The sequence below is a fragment of the Argentina silus genome (assembly GCF_951799395.1).
Source record: "Argentina silus genome assembly, chromosome: X".
Taxonomy (NCBI): domain Eukaryota; kingdom Metazoa; phylum Chordata; class Actinopteri; order Argentiniformes; family Argentinidae; genus Argentina; species Argentina silus.
In genome coordinates, this window is record NC_139653.1 from 5,760,232 (window position 1) to 5,780,796 (window position 20,565).

General features: G+C 43.2%; 1 protein-coding gene across 1 annotated transcript in view; it reads left to right on the forward strand.

Annotated features, from left to right (window-relative positions):
* LOC310823352 (calcium-activated potassium channel subunit alpha-1a) overlaps nt 1-20,565 on the forward strand; it is a gene marked incomplete at both ends in the record, with an annotated part of 82,724 nt that overhangs the window by 45,465 nt on the left and 16,694 nt on the right. The window contains 2 exons of the mRNA XM_083696197.1: nt 13,901-13,994; nt 19,523-19,646. Of these exons, the coding sequence (XP_083552323.1) occupies nt 13,901-13,994; nt 19,523-19,646 (218 nt within the window). The remainder of the gene's footprint in view (nt 1-13,900; nt 13,995-19,522; nt 19,647-20,565) is intronic.

A 20,565-nucleotide genomic window follows, 5' to 3' on the forward strand; every position in this document is an offset into this window, starting at 1 on the left:
TTCACAAATATTATTCCTGACCTATATACACTAAGCACTTGTCCCAACATGTTATCCACTCGATATATAATTCAGTTGAAGTCACAGTACATCTACTGTAGATTCTAGAAAGGTCACAGACAATTACAGTGAGCAGCCTATGCCCCAAACAAACATGGGGCTTTAAAATGGATCCCGACCATCTTCTCCCTTTGCCTGTGTCATCTTGATTATTCAATTATTCAAGTGGTCAGCTAGGTAGAACCACCACTGACCTCTCTCCTAGCTTTACTGCACACTCAAACAAACTGTTCTATTTATATCTTTTTTTGGTTTCCATGTCTTAAAAAAACACCCCATCCTTTCACATGATTTTCAAGTTTTATCTTGACAGAACCATTACCATAATGGAAGTGTGTCTCTTGTTCTCTTCTGCTGTGTTTCTGTTTGGTTGTTTTTCCTTCATGTTCTTTATGACCATTGACATACTTTTTGATGTATTTTCTCCCCCTGCTGCCGTGGAAACGCCATTTTATTTTAACTGCTCACTGGTAGTGATTTATTGTGAGTAAAAGTGGGTTCCCTGTTACCCAGAGTACAGTGCGAGTGTTTTCTTCTCTCTTTTTTCTTCTTCTCTCCTCTTCAGCCAATAGTACACTGTTATCCATGTTGCATGTACCAGTGTAGCTTCTGCATCCCTCTCCTCACCTCTTCATCTCTACACTCTACTCAGCCCAGAAAGAAAAAAAACTCACAAGCATCAGTCTTCTCATAGGCTCACAAGTCAGTTGTTGCCGACTGACTGGAAAAGACTAGAACGTGGAGTGTGATTTTTGTATGAGGAGTGCATGAACTCTTGTTGACTAAAACAAAGCCAGCTATTTTTCCTCCAGATCAGGTCGTTAAACCAAACTGATCTGTAGCTGAAACCAGAGCTAAGGCTCATGTCCCCCCCCCCCCCCCCCCCCGACAACCCCCCCAACCCCTCCACAAATGTCACGCTCCAAAAAAAAAGTAAAAATTAAATGTGGTGACAATCTGAACTGTCAAACACACAGACTGATGTTGGTAACATTAGTCATGGATTTAACAGAGCCAAGAAGAAGAAAACTCTTAGCTTTTAGATTTCAATGTATCTTCTCACTGTCAGAGGCGATTTTGCACGCTGCTGTATTTTCAGAGAGCGGAAAGTGTTGTCGTGGCAAGTTATTGAAATTCTTGAAAAAACAAGCGATGTCGCCAAAACACAATCAAAACAATCTGTTCCCCCCAGCCCACAGGCCCCCCCTCCTGTGCTTCAACCCCCCGCCCCCCCCCCCATACTGGTTCCTTGCCCAGCTCTTGTCCAGGGTTCCTGAGATCATCAGTCTTGCTTTTCGAATTGAAATGTCGTCACCCCCCCAGCCTCCCTGCATTTCAATTCTAGACACTGGGCCTTGTTATACTCAGTCTCCCAGAGTGAAAACTCCTTTAGTTTAGGTGGTGCTGTTATTGCAGGATTAGCTGACGGCCACTAGATGGCGTTGATGTGCCAGAGAGTTCAGTATAGGCAACTGCCACCGAGGTCCTCAGAAACCTATTCAGCAAGAATGCAATGAGCAACAGGATGTGTTTTGGTGGCTAGTTGGTGTCTCATTATCATATCAGTACCTCATCCATCTTGCTCAAGTGTGCTTTGTGTGTGCTAAACCTTTGTGCTATGGTCTTGTGGAGTTTGAGGTTTGGTTGTAGTTGAATGAATGTGTATGAAGATGTGTCTGTACACAAAGTCTGTGTTTGGGGTGAAAACAGCATTTTTGTGTTTCGCATTCCTCTACTTCCATTCGTGCAGTGCAACATGGTACAACAACTACAGTTTAAGGTGGTGTGATTTCATTTCGTCATTTGAACTATCCATGTGTTATTTTCAGTTGATTTTAAGTGTTATTTTCTATTGCAAGTTAACACTACTTACTGCATTCTTGCTGAATAGGGCTGCTTTTGACTTGGACCTGGGGGTATGGAGTCCATTTTAGGACATCCCTTAGCAGTATCAACATTGGTTCCCTGATGACTTCAGTCTTAGTTTTGTCATGTCGCGATGTTGAATATGACAAAACATACACAGACAGCTCATCAGCTCATCAGCTCATCAGCAATGCTCAGCTTTTTGCTAAGGATGTCCTAAGATGGACACGTAGTACTGCAGATCAGGATAACAGTGTTTGTGAAATCATTCCAGTCAAACACATCATCTTGTCTCATGTTCTCCACCCACTCCCCCTCATGTTTCACTAACCAACATGCCCACACACTACATGTCCACACACTACATGTCCTTTCTTCCAACATGACCACACTCTACATGTCCTCTCTTCTGAATGCCCAGCCCAAAGCTCTGAAGTAACGGGTCTCCGCATGAACCAGGCAGTCTCACCGCTGCTCGCCTCTGCCACACCTCCAAACTGTTTCTGCACTAAAAAACAGTTTTCCCACCCCACCCCGAACCCCTCTTATTTGCCCAGATCTAAGCCGCCTCTCTATGCATGCTTATAAACGCTCATAAAGCACTTATGCATGCTCTCTCTTTATAGGAGACAACAGTCCCTGATGCCTCTGTGATCAAGGCCAGGCCTCGCTCCCCATTCTCTGCCTGGTCAGAAACAGAAATTGGTCACCTTGTTTGGGCTCCTATCCACAGATGTGGTTCAAAAGTGAAAGTTGTTCTCTTCAGAGAATGTGTTTCTATGATGGTGCCAGACAGACATCAGTCGGTACCCTGGCACAGGGAGAATGGGGACCTGGGACTGTTTCTGCCCAGTCACAGCAATCTACTGACACTTCTCTGGAGGCTTTCACTACCACTCCCCTCGGGGGTGAGGGCTTCACACACACACACACACACACACACACACACACACACACACACACACACACGCACATACACACACATACACACACACACGTGCACACACACATGCACACACACATACACATACTGAGACATGCACTCACAGACAGAAACACACAAGCAATAACACACAAAGTGAATTGCTGTATATGCACCTTTGCACATACTGTACTAGCACACAAAAAACACACCTGGACACACACACTTCTCTGTGAAGCCACTCTGGAGGGGAGTGTTGTAGTTAAAATACATGTCTAGCATGGTATGCCCAGTACAGCCAGTAGAATAGTGTTATGTCCTGAATGAAACTGCTCCAGCTGCATGAAGGGATACAGGTACGTGATCCATACGAATAGAGGTTGCACTGTATGACAACACTGTATGAGGTTTGCTGCTGAAGACATTACCCATGCCTTCTATCTCGAATGCCTCCCTCCCTCCCTCCCCCTTACCCCTCTCTCCTCCCACCCCCCTTGCCCCCCACTGTCATGTTTTGCCTTTTAACCTGTTATGGCACTTTCAGCCTTAGGACACAGCTTGACCCCCCCCCCCCCCGAGACGAAGTCAATCTGGACAACAAAATCTGAAAAATCTGCATCTTTTAAAGGTATCAAAACTTTATAGATTCAGAAATTTAATTTGGATGATTTGGTCATGTAAAACACACAAAGCTACCAGTCTCAAGAATATGAGATGACAAAGGTATATTAGTATGAGGTACCCAGATAGTTTCTGGCATGTCCACCCATAGTACTGGTCTCCTGTTAGGGGGGTCAAGCCTGTGAGAGCTGGCGACTAAGGCTGGCTCTTTTATATCTCCTTTATGAAGTTACCTTCCGACTCCCCCCGGATGAGTATTTTCTCCTTTTGCCATTAACCTGCTGCTTTTCCTCTCCTCTCATCCCAATACATGACTGTAGCCAAGATGTCCGTCTACAAACGAATGAAACTGGCATGTTGTTTTGATTGCGGGCGCTCAGAGCGAGACTGCTCTTGCATGTCAGGCAGTGTACATAGTAACATGGACTCCTCCCTTCAGAGGGCCTACCCACTTTCCTCTGTCTCTGTTCATGATTGCGCAACCACTTTACGTGCCTGTAAGTTACACCGCCCAACACATGCTGTTCTATGTCTGTGGTGTGAGCCGTGTGTGTGTGTGTGTGTGTGTGTGTGTGTGTGTGTGTGTGTGTGTGTGTGTGTTTTTATCTGTGGCGTTGTCTATGTGGCGTGTTTTGTTTATCGTGATTCCATAGCTGGTGTAGCCATGTCTTATTTAGTTATGTATTTATTATTATTATTATTATTATTATTATTATTATTATTATTACTGCTATTATTGTTATTATTAGTAGTACAGTAGTATGTATTATTTATGTGGTGGGGTAGTGGTGGCGTTGCTTTCTGCTGCTCCAGTGTAGGTGTTAGCTCTGTGGCTAGCGCATGCTGTATCAGTCAAGCACTCGTGTGGTGGCAGTGCTAAATTTAGTTGGTGTTTGGTGTATATATTGTTTCAAATAAGGTATGTACTGTATGTGTATATAACAAATGGAATTGTCACTATATGTTTAAAGGACTGTTTCTTGAGATTGTATGCCCTTTTGTTGATGAAGATGTATGTTTCTTTTTTGTGTTATCTTTCTTTGTTTTGACGGCCTTGCCAAGTCCAGGGGGACCTCCTTGCTAACTATGTCTCTGTTCTGTTTTCACTTATTTAATTTGAAGCATACAGGATATAAGCTACCTCTGTGCCATTACCTTAGATAGACATACAGCCGCCTGGGTTCACTGCATCAATAGTTATGTTGTCATTGCAAGATTTCCTCTACATATGAATTCAACATGCCATTTAACTGTTGGAGTGTATCATTCCTTCCTATTTGATACGACTCCTACTGTACATAAGTTGTGTGGTATGTCGTTGAATGTGTAGCTCCCCTTCATCACTGGAAAGTAAGAAATATTTCAATGAAAAAATTATGAATTGACAGTTGAAAAACATCAGGGGTTTTAAGTTTCTCTTCAGGCCCACAGAGAGAACTGCTTTAAAATTAGCAGTTTCATGGAACTGTCTCCTCAGCCATTCTCACAGAGACAATCTTAATGACCTCCAGACATGTTACTCATATAGCCCCAACCAGCCAAGAGAAAAAGATAAACTCAAAAAGCTGGTTTTAAGAGAAGCGGTTACTCTGCAGATGTCCCTCTCTTTTTCCGCTTGCAATTCTCCTCTTCCTCAGTGATCAGCCAATCAGGGTGTCCATGTCCTGTCTGTAAGGCTTTGTGTTCCTCTCATGGGGATGGCTGGTTCCATCAGAGGACCACAGGCAGAGACAGCTACTGGCAGGGGCACATAGGAGGGGAGGGGAGGGGAGGGGAGGAGGGGAGAGGAGAGGCTGGGAAGAGGGGAGGGGAGGGGAGGAGATAAGAAGATGGGAGGGGAGGGGAGGGGAGGGGAGGGGAGGGGAGGGGAGGGGAGGGGAGTGGCGAGGAGGGGAGTGGAGGAGCAGGGAAAAGGGGAGGGGAGGAGAGGAACGGGGAGGAGGGGAAGGAGAGGAGAGGAGAGGAGAGGAGAGGAGAGAGGGGAGCTTATAACAATGGGACAATGGGGAGACAGAAGGCCCTCCTTCTCTCTCTCTCTCCTGTTGAGTACAGTATATGGGAAACGCTCAAGTGTCCATCCACTTGACATGGCAGCAGTAGGCCCTGCTATCAAAGCACGGAGGTCAGACGCAGATTCTTTGACCGTCTGTGGGGGCTCAGCCTAGATTAGTGTCAAACATGCCACGGTTAGTTGGGGTAGTACGGTGGGGGCGCTGATATCCCTCGGAAACCAATTACTAGTCATTATGTTGTTAGTGATCTCACTCCCTCCCTCAGGATTGCAGGAAAGCCTCTCCTGTCTTGGATGTTGTGTTCTTTTTAACTGACAAAGTGGAGTTTAGTGAGGGAGCTCTGTCCATCAGGGATTGCTAGATTTCCTGTTTTTCTTTTTTCTTCTCCCGTCTCTTTTGTAAATCAGACTTGAGTAAGACATCTTGGATGACTTAATTTGACTTCTGAACTAGATTCCCCCTCTGCGGATAGACTAATTGTTTTTCTTTTTACATTTATTTTATTTTACGAGGCTCTTTTGCTATCTACTGCATGTTATGATACATGCTCAATTCAGACCACACAACGATGTCGAGGTTCTTTGCCAGTTGAAATATACATAGGCATGATCATGAAAACCATGTGAAATTCTAAGCCTAGGTTAAAAAAATCGCTAAATAATAATAAAAAGGATGGACATTTTCCAAGATGCTGCAGTTTTTACAAAATGCGTCAATGCATATTGTAGCAAAAAAAGCACTCTGTTGTCGTAGACAAACAGATGAAGCCACTCAGAACTCTGGCACTGTGCTTCTTGTTCATTTGCATTCTCCCCGAGTGTGAGCAGTCTTGGGTACACTAATGGCACTCTCGTAGTCAGACAGAATTATTAGCATGAAAATGAAATGCGTGAGAGGCAGACTTGGTGTCTCCTTCGCCCTTTAGGCAGGAGTTGAGGTGGAGGGAGGAAGAGAAAGAGTGAGAAAGAGAAAGAAAGAGAGGGAGAGAGTAAGAAAAAGTGTGACAGTCTAGGCAGGTCTAATTGTTTGTGGGCGCAGTGAAATATATAGAGGATTCTGTGTTCTCTGGGCAGAATGCAATAGAGTCATATAAGAGTATTTATAGTAGTAGTATATTGACTTGAATGTCACTCTGGGCTTTGTTTTTCTCCCGCTTGCACCTCTTGGGGTCTTACGGTCATCACTACTTGGCAGCTGTGTTGTAGCCTTAAGAGGAGAGGGGATGGTGGTGGGGTTAAAGTTGGAACTAGGGGCTAGAGGCAGGGGCTGGCAGCCAGAGCTAAGGGTAGTCCGAGTCTTACATGGGGGGGGTGGGGGGGGGGGGGGGGTTAGGGGGGGTGATTGTGTGTATCTCAGTGCAGAGGCCCCTTATCCAGCTTGACGTGGAAATTATGTTTGCATTTTCATTTTCCCAGCCCCTGCTGGTCCGTCTCCAAACCTGTCCTGACAGCTCCTGTCCACCAGGCTGGCTTGGTTCCCCGCTTCTCCCCTCCGAGCTTGGCGGCCGCGCTCTACGCCACAGATGCTAGCCGGTTAGCCTGCCGCCTCTGCCGGGCACAGGCAGATTGCTGGCGACAGATGCCAGGGCCAGTGCCGGTCCCTGTTTGAGGGCCTGTGTCACTGGGCTCTGCCCCGGGGCCTTGGCTGTAACCTTTACTACAACAGAGAGAGGCTCTAATGGAGAGCAGGGAGGCTGGCCAGATCACTGACTAGGGTTCTGTTGGAATACTTAGCTACTAAACTAAATACTCGCATCCCTCCTCAGTCCATTCCTCGTGTGTTAGCTGATCTGATGTGACTGGATAGTTTAACCTTTTGTATGATGATGATAATAATGATCATTGTGATCATGGTTTATAGTGGAAACCTCAAGTCAAACCTGCCCAGTTCTCTCAGGTTTGTAGAAGGGAGGGAAAGGTGGAGTATTGACACAGCAGTATAGTACCACTAGGTGTAAGTGTGTGTATGTGTGTGTGTGTGTGTGTGTGTGTGTGTGTGTGTGTGTGTGTGTGTGTGTGTGTGTGTGTGTGTGTGTGTGTGTGTGTGTGTGTGTGTGTGTAGGTTTGTAACCACTGTAAACCCACAGCATTGGGCTCTGTCTTCACATTGTCTGCATCAGGACCCTCTCCCGGGTCCACTGCTGGATAGAATATTGACTTACTGTAGTTGTATGGTTGTGGTTGCACAGTAGATGTAACAATACCCCAACGTGAGCATAGACTGAAGTGGGTTGGAGGCACAGTATTTGTGGGTTGTTGCAAAGGTAATTCAATGAACTTAGATTATGTAATAGTCCCCACTAGATACTCTGTCCTTCATACAAATATATGTAACTTTTTGTTTATCTCAGCATTTCTCCTCTTTGAAATGTTTGGATGTGATCCACAAGGTTGATTAGAGATGGTACTGTAGTGTGTGTTTTCAGAGACGGTGGTAGCCATGTTGGGGTAGATGTGTCCATCCATCTGGGTGGTTGGGTTTTGTGTCTGTACTGTCTGCAGTCTGCGCTCATATGTTCTGTGTGTCTTTCTCAACATTCTGGATATCATTTTTGAATTGAAAACTCTAATATAATGGAAGCCAGCACCCCCCCCCCCCCCCCCACACACACACACCCCACCCGCCACCCCCCACCCCCCACCCCCCACCCCCCCATAGCTCCATAAAAACAAAAACCAATCAATTATAGAATTAATTTCAAATTTCAGTCATCAATTCAGCTCATTTGAAAAAAACGGAACAGGCTTTTTTTTAAGTCACACCAGTTTCCTTTCACTTTCCGAAAAGCTACACAGCCTCCCCCATCCCTACCCTGCTCTCTGTGTTCATACAGTTCACCTCCCCCTCCTCTCATTCATCATTTGCTTTATGCCATCCGTATTCTCACCATCAAGCTCTCATTTGCGCAACCTCAAATGTGCCTCAAGCAGTGCTAGATGGTCTAATCACTTTTTGTAATATACATCTCAATTCATTAGATTTTTCTGTCTGTTTGCCTGTTTGTCTGTCTGTCTGTCTGTCTGTCTGTCTGTCTGTCTGTCTGTCTGTCTGTCTGTCTGTGTCATAATCATCCCTCTCTTCCTCCACGTAACCTGTCATTTGTCTCTTGCACTCTTCTCAGCCAAATATAAGTATAATGGATATGTCAGATCACGTAAGTGTGTTTCTCTGTCCCTCCCCATCCTGCTTCTGCGTACCCCAGTGTTTAGACCCATACTAGTTCCCCTCACCATGTCATCCCCCTCCTACTGTTAATACTGATGCTTTGTTTGCTTTTGGTTCCCCTGTTTTGTTTCCCCCTGTTAGTGTTAGAATGCAAAGCTGCCATCTTAAAGTCTCTGTAGATGATTTGATTGAATTGATAACAGAGGCCCGATAATAACAACAGTTTATCAATAGTTTGACCAATAATGTTTAGACTAATCTGATTTACAGTACTGACGTGTTATACCCCCCTTGCATCAGAGTATAGACAGTGTGTAGCTGATATGAGTCTGAAAATGAATGCGCTAATTCATTTAAAAATCTTAAAGTGTATAACATTTTTAAATACATTTTTACAAGGCAAATGCTCTTTTTTCATCACATTATGTGTTCAGATCTTCAAAGTTGTGTTTGTATTGTGCTGCTTCTAGCAGCAGATGGCGCTACAACACCAGGGAAAAGTGGATGTCAAAAAGAGTCGGGGGTTCGGTTCAAAGCAGATTGCAATTTAGGTAATTCTTTCAGTGTACAGTATAGAATTGCTAAATGTAATCTTTTTTATCCTTCTTCTTCAGTTCATGTGAATGTTTTTTAAAATGCTATTTGTTTGTCATAATTTCTGTTTTCTGTTTTTTTTATTTAATCATTTCAGATGCTAATAATACACTGCTTTCCGTCATTGTGATAATTACTGAATACTTGTTTGTTATCGTGGTAAAACAGAATTAACTGCAATGATAATGATTAAGAAAATAATAATAACAATAGTGGAAAAACAATATAATACTATAATACAATGAAAATAAATACACTGAAAATACTATTAATACAATAATTGTACATTTTAGATTAAATATGCAATGTAAAACATAATAATACCATGTATAATAGGTGTAGTATTTTACGAAAAAACTGAGCTCATATATACAAAAGCCAACACAACAATCTTAAAATAGACTATTCTCCTCTCTCTCTCTCATCCTCTAATTTAAATAGGGGGACACAGGCCATGATAGGGCTTGCATGCGTGATGGTCCCGTCATGTGATTAGCATTTCAGGAAGGGACAGTTGCCGTCTGGGTTGTTCTGAGTGCACAGTGGACCTGCCAGGGCTTGTGAGCACGCTCTAACGCTGTGCGTGTTTGACAAGGGCCAGATGAATCCAGGAGCTATCGGTGGCGCCCCGTAAATCAAGGAGGCAGCTGACGGCAGGGATAAACGTCTGTTTATCGCTCCCGGCCACCCGACCGACCACGCACACACCCCATACCAACCGAATAACCAACCCAACCCACCGATGGGGGAAAACGGCTCTTTCGCTCCCCCACTTTAAGAGCTCATATTTGGTTCACCTTCCTTCTTTCCTGTCCTCTTGTCTGCTCTTGCAGATGGCATTAGGGGTGGACTCTGCAGGGTTAGCAAGGCTGGGAGTGTGTGTTTGTGTGTGTATGTGTGTTGAACTTATTTAGCTTCCACTATTCAACACAGCATAGTGCTGTGATACAGAATACTGTTCTATATGACAATGTATTTATATGGCCTACAAGTACAAGTACAAGTGAAAGTGTATTGTATTGGTATTTTGGTTACTGGCACGGACACACAAAATAATTTTTTCTTGGTTCTGATTGGATTTTATGTCTGATATTTATTTTTATAATTAAAATGCTCATCATCCTTTTTTTCAAAATTAAAATAAGGAAATTGGTGATTGTAGAGATCATTGTATTTTTTAACATTTGCTTGTTGCTGTATGTTACTATTAGGTAGGGTATATTGTGGTAAAGGTATGGTTTGACTCTGTAGACTGCACTGAACTAGAATTGGCCTGACTGTTTTCAGATGGGCTGTGTTACTACTATCACACTCTGTTGCAGAACACAGAGAGAGAAGCTTTTAATTAATTCATGTTTATTAGGAATGCTAAAGCAAATGTCATATTGAACATTTCATTGTAAGCGTATGCCAAGTGGTTAAGTGGTGTTAAGTAAAACCGAGGTGTCGTCGTCAATTATTCAGAAAATGATGGCTGCTTTTATGCCACAAAAAGGGAGTCTCTTTTATAAAAATAAATGCTCAAACAATGAAAATCACATTACGTTTTTCTGCAGTAAATTATTTATTGTTTCATTCACATGCAGTGCATATATCAATAATTGATCATACAATGTTTTAATAAGATTTTATTTTGTCTCAATGTTATAACTTGCATACAGTATTACTATAGCATATTACTATAGCATATTTACATGCTGAATAGGAAGTTGAAATGTAATCCATAACATTTATCCTGAAATGGTTGGTGTGCTGAAACAATAACAAGTAGAATGTGTAATACACAAGCTGCTGTTTTGAATCTTCATTGTCAAGGCAAAATCGATATCTTAGTCCTCTTTCTCACTGTTCTTATTCTCCATTGTTTGACAGTAAAGGATGAAGTTAGACCATCTATTCCAAACCGATCGATTAAAATCACCAACTGCACCTCCTCCACCCCTGTCTCCACCTCCATCACCTCTAACGCGCTCCACCCAAAAGCGCCACACCCCTACCAGGACCCCCAGGCCCCCCGGGTCTCGGCCGCCATCCCCCTCGTTAATAACCGTAAAGGAAGCCTGCTCCCTCTGGGGTTGGGCATGGGGCGGTGGCCTGGAGCAGGGGCCCGCCTCAGTATCTCAGGCCCCAATGGGGGGGACACGGTGGCCCGGGCCCTGGCAGAGAGCCGACTGAACCGGGCCCGCAGCCTGCCGGTGAAATACCACTACCACCCCAGTAACGCGGCACTGCTCACTCGCAGCAGGCCCTGTAGGTTGCCCCCTTAGCAGGATGCATCAGTCTAGTAACACCCTGTCCTGTCCTGTCCTGTCCTGCCACCCTGTGCTGTTTGCATGCGGGTTCACGGCACAGTGCACTCAGCTAGCTGCTAGCTACCGACCCTGCCGCTAATGCTACTGCTGCTTTGCATGGATACAGCCTTGATGCGCTCTCTAATGCAACAGCTAGTGCTGTGTGTGTGTGTGACTGCCAAGCTGAGTATTAGAGACCAGTAAAGTCTACAGAATAGATTGTTGTTATGTATTGTAGACTCATCGGTACGTGGCATAGGAGTAAGCGTGGAAAAGAGCTTATGCATGCATTGGCAAGAGATATATACACACACACATGTGTACCTGTAATTATTTTTCTTTGAATGCCTTTGCAGATGTTTTGCTACATTATTTTTCTTACATCTCAATTATACAGTGATGCTGCCCTGACCATAGACGATTAAATACAGAATAGTGTTCCCTGGTAGAGAGATTTATTTTGCTGTCAGACCAGTTTGCAAAAGCTACGTCATGTAATTTCTGACAGTCACACAAAATATATGATCGCCTTGACTGCAGAGGACAATATTTGATTGTCTAATTGCCAGGCATTGTATTTGTACAGAAATAAATCAGGCTAGCTTTGAACAGGCCTAATTTGGGGGTCAAGGGTGCAAAAGTAGGAGGACATAGGAACAATAAGACAACGTAGGGAATAATATTTTATACTGTGATATTTTGAAAGTGAATTAGAGGGAGATGTATTTGTAAAGCTGAAAGCACTTGTGACATTAGCTATTCAGAATGTCCAATTGCCAAACAGAAATGTCAGAGAATGGCGTTTTATTAGGAGGCAAAGCCGTTTTTTTTTTTTTAATCTTTTATTAGTGCAATTAGGTGACTGTCTAGAATGGGGCGCTCAGACGATAATGAAATTCCTTGTGCTTGGAGCAGTCACCGCTTGCAGCACACAATTGATTTGCACTAATATCATGCTGTGGTATTGATTTCTAACCAAAGGACTAATATGGGGTTTGAAGTGACAGTGGGTTTGGCATTTGTGCCTCGAGAACGTGGAGTGTCTAGGAGCCTGTTTGAAAGCCCTTGGAACTCCCAGACAGTAGAAAAGACGGGTGTTAGAGTAACAGACACAGATTCACAGAGAGAAGGCCTGGGCTGTGTCTTTCTAGTCCTCCATTGTCTCTTGGCTTAGTGGAAAAGTTTTGAACTTCAACCGAGTAAAGAATAGTTGACAGGAAAAATGTTTGGTTTATCAGATCAAGCTAATCAAAACTTTATTGTACAGTACAACGTGAAGGTAGCACAGTTTCTGTGACCAAGGACTGACGGAAATTAGTAGGGGATTCAATATAAAACAATTTTCAACAGGTTTATTTTCTATGTATGCGATGCATTCATACCAATGCATCATCATGAATTGCTTTTGATCTATAGCTCAGTTCTTATTTATTTTAATAACAATATTTTCCAGGTTTAGTGTTGACCTTCATCTAGTGGTGGATGGTGTGTTCCATTACTAGCCGTAATGCTTGTGACATTCATAGGCTACTCAATCATTTCCTGTTAGAGTGCTATTTGGGCATGTATAATGCGGTACTCTGGGACGCTTGTTGAGTCCTAAGGGTTCTCATGGCATGGAGTTATAGACCAGTAGAAGAGCCATTGTGCTCTGGGAGTTAGAGCTGGAATGATGGGGTTGGGGATCAGCTACATAGCCATCCAATTCAAAACAAACCCAACAAACTGCTGAGAATCATCATCTTCTCTTTCTCTCTCTCCGTGTCATTGCTTCAGTCCATGCCCTACTGACAACGACAGTATGTTTTATTCATATGGCACTGATTGGCATTGGGAAGCATGGTCACCACTGATGCAGACTGCTAGAGGTCCAACCATATGTACTGTAGAATAGATTGCGTTCCAAATCCACACTAGCATATCCCTAAGAATGAAGCGATGTGTTGGCCAAACATTCAACATGGTGTGCTAGTGTGAAGATTGGAACACGTCCACTGTATGTGAAGACTGACAGTACAGTTACTCAGTCCAGAGGAACAGAACCTTTAGGTTTTTTTTAGGGGACTGGGCCTACAGTGATTTTTCCAGGTCTTTAATTTGTTCTTTTTCTCCGTGGTGTTTGTCCTGCCCTTGTCTCAAATGTACCTTTGTCCCAACTAACATGTTCTCTTTCTATTTTTGGAGGTGTTTTCTCTGACTCTGACAGTTTTTTGTTTTTTTTATTATTTCATTTTATTTCATTTCTTTTTTTTTTGTTTTTGTGATGATTGATTGAGTGTTGGCTTTTGTGTTCTTTGATATGTCAGTTCCAGCACATAGCACCCTCCCCATCTGTCCATACTCTGACACTCTTTGCATGTGTTCTGCAGTTGAAGACGAGCACCCGTCAACTCTGTCGCCCAAAAAAAAGCAGCGCAACGGAGGAATGAGAAACTCACCCAGCAACTCGCCCAAAATGATGAGGTAAGACATTGATTTTATGTTCCCTCTAGCCTTCAAACAGAACGTGTCAGAAAGTGTGGTGATGGGTGAGAGATAGAGACGGATGGAATTTGATGGTATATGGATGGTGGGAATGAGGAAAGGGGGAATGAGGGAGAGGAGAGGAGAAAAGAGAGGGAAGAAGGTGAGACTGAGGGATGGATGGTGGGATGGAGAGAGCAAAGGGGGGAATGAGTAGATGAGAGTGGAGAAGAGGAGAGGGGATAAGACAGGGAGAGTGAGAGGAGAGAGAGGCTGTTAGGCAGGGGTGTTTAGGCTGGCGTGCTGTCAACAGTTAATGACAGAGCTGAAATATCCCTGTCACGAAAGAGACTATGAGGAGCCATTTGAAAAATGCTCTGCCTTTAAAGTCTCAGCTGTCACCCCCTCCAGTCCTGTCCACGTGTACTTCTTAAACAAGGCTGGCACTAATGACACCACCAATCAATCAGAGACCTCTGTGCTTCCTCTGCCCCGGGGCTTCTCCTCTATTGTGGGAACCCCTGTGAGTAGTGTTTTCGGTACTTACGGCCATATACAAGATGTATTGTCGCGATCAAAAATTAATTCCAATATTACCTTCCTTTTATCCTGTCCTTAGGAATTAAATTGCGGTTAATTGATTTTGAAAGATAAAAGGGGCTAGGTTTGATGTCGCTGTGAGAGCGCTAAGAACGCCACGGCGTTAAAAACCCAGAGAGGAAAGGCCGTCGGATTGAGACGGCAGTGTACACAGGGACACTCACACTAAAATGACAGTCATTGTTATGGCTCTGTACTTTATAAATATACAATACGAAATGGTGAGGTGTACACAAAGTGTTTGAAGAGTAACAGTATATTTTAGAATCATATGGAATGTATTTTCAAAACTCTCATCTCTACGAATCAATAATTTGAAAAAACAACATTATCAAACAATAAGTAGGCTTGTATACATATGATATTATTTTCCTTAATTTAGATGCCTTTAATCTTGACATGTGAGGAAAAAGATCCTTGTAATTTCGATGAACATTTTTAATTTTGCAGTTGCTGAACTAAAGCTAGAACATCCAAACCAAACATAAATAGATGACATACAGGATCAAAGGCTTTTTTTAATGTTTTAACTGTGTATTTTTATCTCTCAGACGTAGCCCTACAATATGAAATACAAATACGAAAAGTGATGCTATTAATTTAAGCATTATCTTTTGTTTGATATCATTGTTTATTTGATTTTCTTTTTGGTTTGCTTATGGTACAGTATGTTCTCTGCAGAACTCAAGGAGTCCTTTGGTACTGTGTGCTTCGTAAGACAGAGTTAGTTACAGTAGGTCCCCTCAAGGCATTTTCAGCAGCAGCCAAAAGAAGGCGTCCTAGCACTGTACAGTAGGTATTGGTCCAGTCTCCATGTTCAGCTAGCCCTTGGCTCTCAACAAAACAAGCAATTAGAGAAGGACCTCACACATGCCAAACCATTAGCCGTACACAGAGTCGTACCCTTCAGTCAGGTTTACAAGAGAGCAACATTTGAGATGCCCTTTGTTTAAAAAGAGCAAACTGTTACAAAAGAAAGAGAAATTGGCACACTTCCAGGCAACTGCTAGTTTAGAGGGGTGTTTAGTTTTGTTTCTTAACTTAAAGCACAAAACACTTTTTTTTCTCCCCCTCTCTCCTTTGCTGTGGAGATGGTCCCCGTTTGCCATGTAATATATGCATCTCTGCTTTGATCTCGCAGTGATAATAATTCTTGGGAGTTATTTACTCGGTTTTGAAAATGCTTCAAAGCGGTGTCAAAGTTTTCTCTGCTTTAGGGGTGCTTCTGTATTCTGCTGGCTCTTGGGTACTGGGATGACAGGTTTTCTGTTCTAGGTGTAGGCTTTTTCAAGTCATAGCCCTCAGCAAAACATCAAATTACCCAGCACAGACCACAGCAGCAACCCTTCACAGCTGCACCCCCCTGTCTATATACTGTATAACACCATATATATTAAATACTTACGCTTTACAAGGTGGATTTTATGCGCAATGAAAAGTGATTGTTTGAAGTAGCCTTAGGGATACTTTATTCTACAAGCAAGGAGACACACACACACACACACACACACACACACACACACACACACACACACACACACAGAGCATCAAGCTAGCGAGCATACAGTATACCATATCAAGTATGGTTTTTACAGGACTTGCAGCCTGAAGGCCTTTGTAAATAAATAATGATCAACAGATTGGCTGTGGGTTTTTGGAAAGCATGCCTTTGTCAGTTTGCATGATGGGGAAAATTTTCAAAGCGAAAGGCTGCCTTCATAGCCCGGCAGAGAGGGATTGGGGGAGCACGCCCATCCCAAGCTAGTGACTGCCAAGCGATGCGCTGGAATAACTCAACTCTTTTTGAAATATATACTGAGGGAGGGAGAGGCAGAGGCTTTATAGCGGGCTTATCTGCTGTCTCTTATAGAGTAGCCTAGGCTACTGTAGGCCGACAGTTACAGTAAGCTACAGTACACTTACTGTAAGAGTTAATGCCTCCTCGTTGAATACTGTAACTATTCAAAAGAACATTTCACAGATGATCACCACAACTCAACAGCAAGCTATAAGTGATCTTTGTTGTCTAAATAGCCAGGATATATATATATATATAATAAAAATAATTATATAAAATATAATAGAAAAAAAGGGAGAAAATAGCCCAGTAATATTCTAAAACGCCCATAGTGTTTTGTGGCTCCTAGCCAGCCACAGAGGCTCATCTGAGCTAAGATGCACGTTAGTAAACACAAGGGATAGATGTATGCACTAGCACGGTGCTTATGGATGTAAACAAACCAGGCAGTAATTAATTCAGGAGTGGTAAGCTCTCTCCTTCTTTGTAGTTTTCAAAACCATGTGATTACTCCCAAATATGTCACTCAGGGTAAAATCCTCAAACTAGCGATATCTAGCTTTTGATCTACAAAAGACATTTGGAAGCCGTTTTCACATGCCCACACGTTCGTAAGGTGATCTGGACAATGTGTCCCTTTAATAGAAGCTTCTAAACAAACAGGCTTAGCTCACAAGAGGGACGACCACAGCAGGGTTGTCTCTCTAGACGAGATAAGCTAACTAAGCACAGCAGGGGTGTCTATAAAGATCTGGAAGACTCTGCCTTGGCACGGTCGGGTAAATATAAAGCCATTTCCCAATCGCCAATCAGACGTGTCATTGAGCTAACGAGCTACACCACTACAACGCCACCCCACTGTCACGTAACCGATCCATTCCGCTCCATGCACAATTCCACGCTCCACGTCAGGAATTAACACCATTCTCACAGACCCTTCTGATGCGTCCCGAGACATGGCTAATTGCTGTAAAGTCAGGACGCCATTTGCTGTGTGTACGCCTACAACCCCTTGGCGCGGCTCAGTGCCACAAATGTCATGTCTGGTACCCCCGAGCTGCTGTGGTTGGATCTGGGCGAGGCGAGTCAACGGATGGGAGGGGTGTCGGAGATGGAGATTGAGGCACGCAGGGCTTGTGACAGGCAGAGGCAGGCAGTCACAGCGCTGACAGTTGTGTGAGAGATAGCTGTCTCGGCAGAGAGAGAGAGAGGAGGAGGTGCCTGTGTAAAGCGGGCCTGTCTGCCTGCCTGCCTGCCTGCCTGTCTGCCTGCACGTGCCAGTCAGCCAGTCAGCCAGTCAGCCAGTCAGCCAGTCAGCCCCTACACAGGCAGACTGAAGTGACAGGGGGCTCATGGAGTGAGTGCTGCTACTGCTGCACATGAGGCACAGAATGAAATATTCAGCCGGGGTGTAAAAGAATCTAAATTTTGTCAGTGTTATTAGCACCTGTGCTGACTGATTTCATCTCCATACAGAGAGATGGGAAGAGAGGGAGAGGGAAGGGGGGGGGGGGGCAACTAATTGTCACATTTGTTATGTTACACTTCTTGCAATCAAATGAAACCCAAATGCAGACTGAAGGAGGGGTGTACATCAAAGGAACGTGTTATTGAATGACACTGGTGATAGAAAAAGAAAGAGTGTTATTGTGAGAGAGGTGAGATCTATGTTAAATACACAGGATGTATTCTCACACGTTATTCAATGTCTGTCTCCCTCCTAAAGATAACAAAAAGAAGATGCTATTATTTAATAAAACATATATTTTAAGATGCTATTATAATTATATATAGCCTATTAATGGCCGTTAAGGTCATTATCATTAGATGGCCAGTATAACTGAAAAAACGCATTTGGAGTTACTGTTATGTGTATTATAACTATGGTATATAATACATCATGGAATGGCTACACCTACACTGTACCCACACGTTATTACACTTTGTTGGGAAGTGATGAGGTCAAGAGAACCCAATGTGTGGTTTACAACAACACACTAGGAGAGATGGCAAACAATACTGTATACAATACTGCTCCATGTAGAGGTGTGTGTGAGGTGATCAGACACAGAGAGGGAGAGAGAGAGAGAGAGAGAGTCTCCCTGTTGTCTCCCTGTTGCCCCTATAGTATGAACAGACACGTCTTTGTAATCTGGCTATCAGCTTCAGATGTACTGTGGTCCTTCTCACCTGATTTCTAGAACGGCTACAGAGTAAGACTCAGCTTTTGACTGCTGTCTTCATGCACACTAAAATAGTGTCCTATTGAGTTTCCTCAGAGCTAGCTACATCAGCAAGGGAATCTCAGGAATACTCTGTAGTAGCAATCAATGTGTTTACTTAATAAAAAAATTTTTTAACAATGATGAACAAATAGTGTCAACAAATACAGAATTGTCCATCTATACTCAGTCAGAACGGGCCTTATAGTCCACTATCGCATTCAGAGAAAGAAGCTTCACCTACGAGTTCTCTGGTCTTGAAGGCTTTCTCTGGAACTCTAACAGATCACGTCTTGTAGAATGAGTGCAAACACAGCTGGAACCATTATGACCAAAGTGACAGGAGGCCCTTTCATGGTCAGTGTTACACCGGATACATGCTGTAATGGGCCGCTGCTATGGATTGGCTTGTTTAGTTGTGACACACTGCTGAAACATTCATGGCCATCAGTTTGGGAAACCAAAATGTGATTGGGCAAATTCCTTCAATACTTAAAGTGCAGATCTATTAGAGCTTTTACTGTTGGGCGCAGGGCATTCAGGAGTCAGGACAGGAGTGGGGGCGAGGGGTAAAATCCGGTAATTGTCGCACCGTTCTTATGCCGCTGAGTCAGTCAGTGGCACTCATTCAGGCCTCTGTCCACTCCTGTCTGACTGCTGCCATCAGGACAGTTATCTCAGCCCTCTGATGGCATCTGGAGACGTGTGAAGGGAAATGGAAGTTATGCTGAAGGATGGTGTAAGACTAGATTATTTGTAATGTGTAGTTAACCGGTGGAAAAATGATATCATATTCTTCCTTAGAGTAATGTAAATGTGAACAAAACATTTTAAACCACTACCATAAACTATTGGGACCAAGGCTGCCAACTCATCATTCTCTCTCTCTCTCTTTTGTCCCTCAGTAGACACGATCCCCTACTCATTCCAGGAAATGAACAGATCGAGAACATGGACATGAATGTGAAGAAGTATGATTCCACTGGGATGTTTCACTGGTGCCCATCCAAAGAGATAGAGAAGGTTATCCTGGTGAGCATGGTCCTTCTAGACTCCCAGTATAGAGTTTACCCAAGTGTGCACAGTCTCTTGTCTCTCTAGCGTCCGGCACTGGGCAACCTGTACCAAAGACAGATATGGTAGGTTCTTGACTACCCATCACTGATATAGTAGAAATATGGTAGGTTTTGACCAAACACAGATATGTTTTTTTACCAAAGTCAAATACAGCATGTTTTAGTCTACCAAATATAGTTACTGTATGGTAGGTTCCACCAAAGGCAGATTATACATACAGTACATACCTTGTGTGGTGCTGTAGGTTTACGCGTCTGTGTCACACAACTGATGGTACAGTAGGTAAATACAGTATTCTCCGGAAGAAAATGTTTCCCTCACATATTAATAACATCACATACTAATGAATATCTACATCTCTCTCATTGCCTCTCTGTTGTTATAAGGTGAGTTGACTGTTTTCTATGCACAGTACTGAATAAGGCCTTGCAGGATACAAACCTGCTACCAAACTCTGTCCTCCACTATTTTGCGTGTATTACCTGCATGGGAACATATCAGGTCTCTCACACCTCAAAAGACCTACCGTTCTTTTCTATTTTTTTGTTTCATGGATTTGTATGCAAAATGCTTATAAATGGCTTAAAACAGTATTACATATTTGTATCTATAAACATGCAACTATTCATGTTGATAAATACATGGAACAGATGCTGTGTAATGATTTGCAAACAGTTTACTAGTTTACTGTTTAACACACTTTATGGTGCTGTAGTTGTTTATAGGCAGTTTATAAGCAAATCCTCAGAGTGTTAGCTTTAGTCCACTGCATAGAATATTTCATTAGCACCACCCATATTCCGCTTTCTTACTGTGTGTTGGTCCCCATCTCTCTTTTTCCCTCTCTCCTCTGTCCCTTGCTTTGTTATATTCT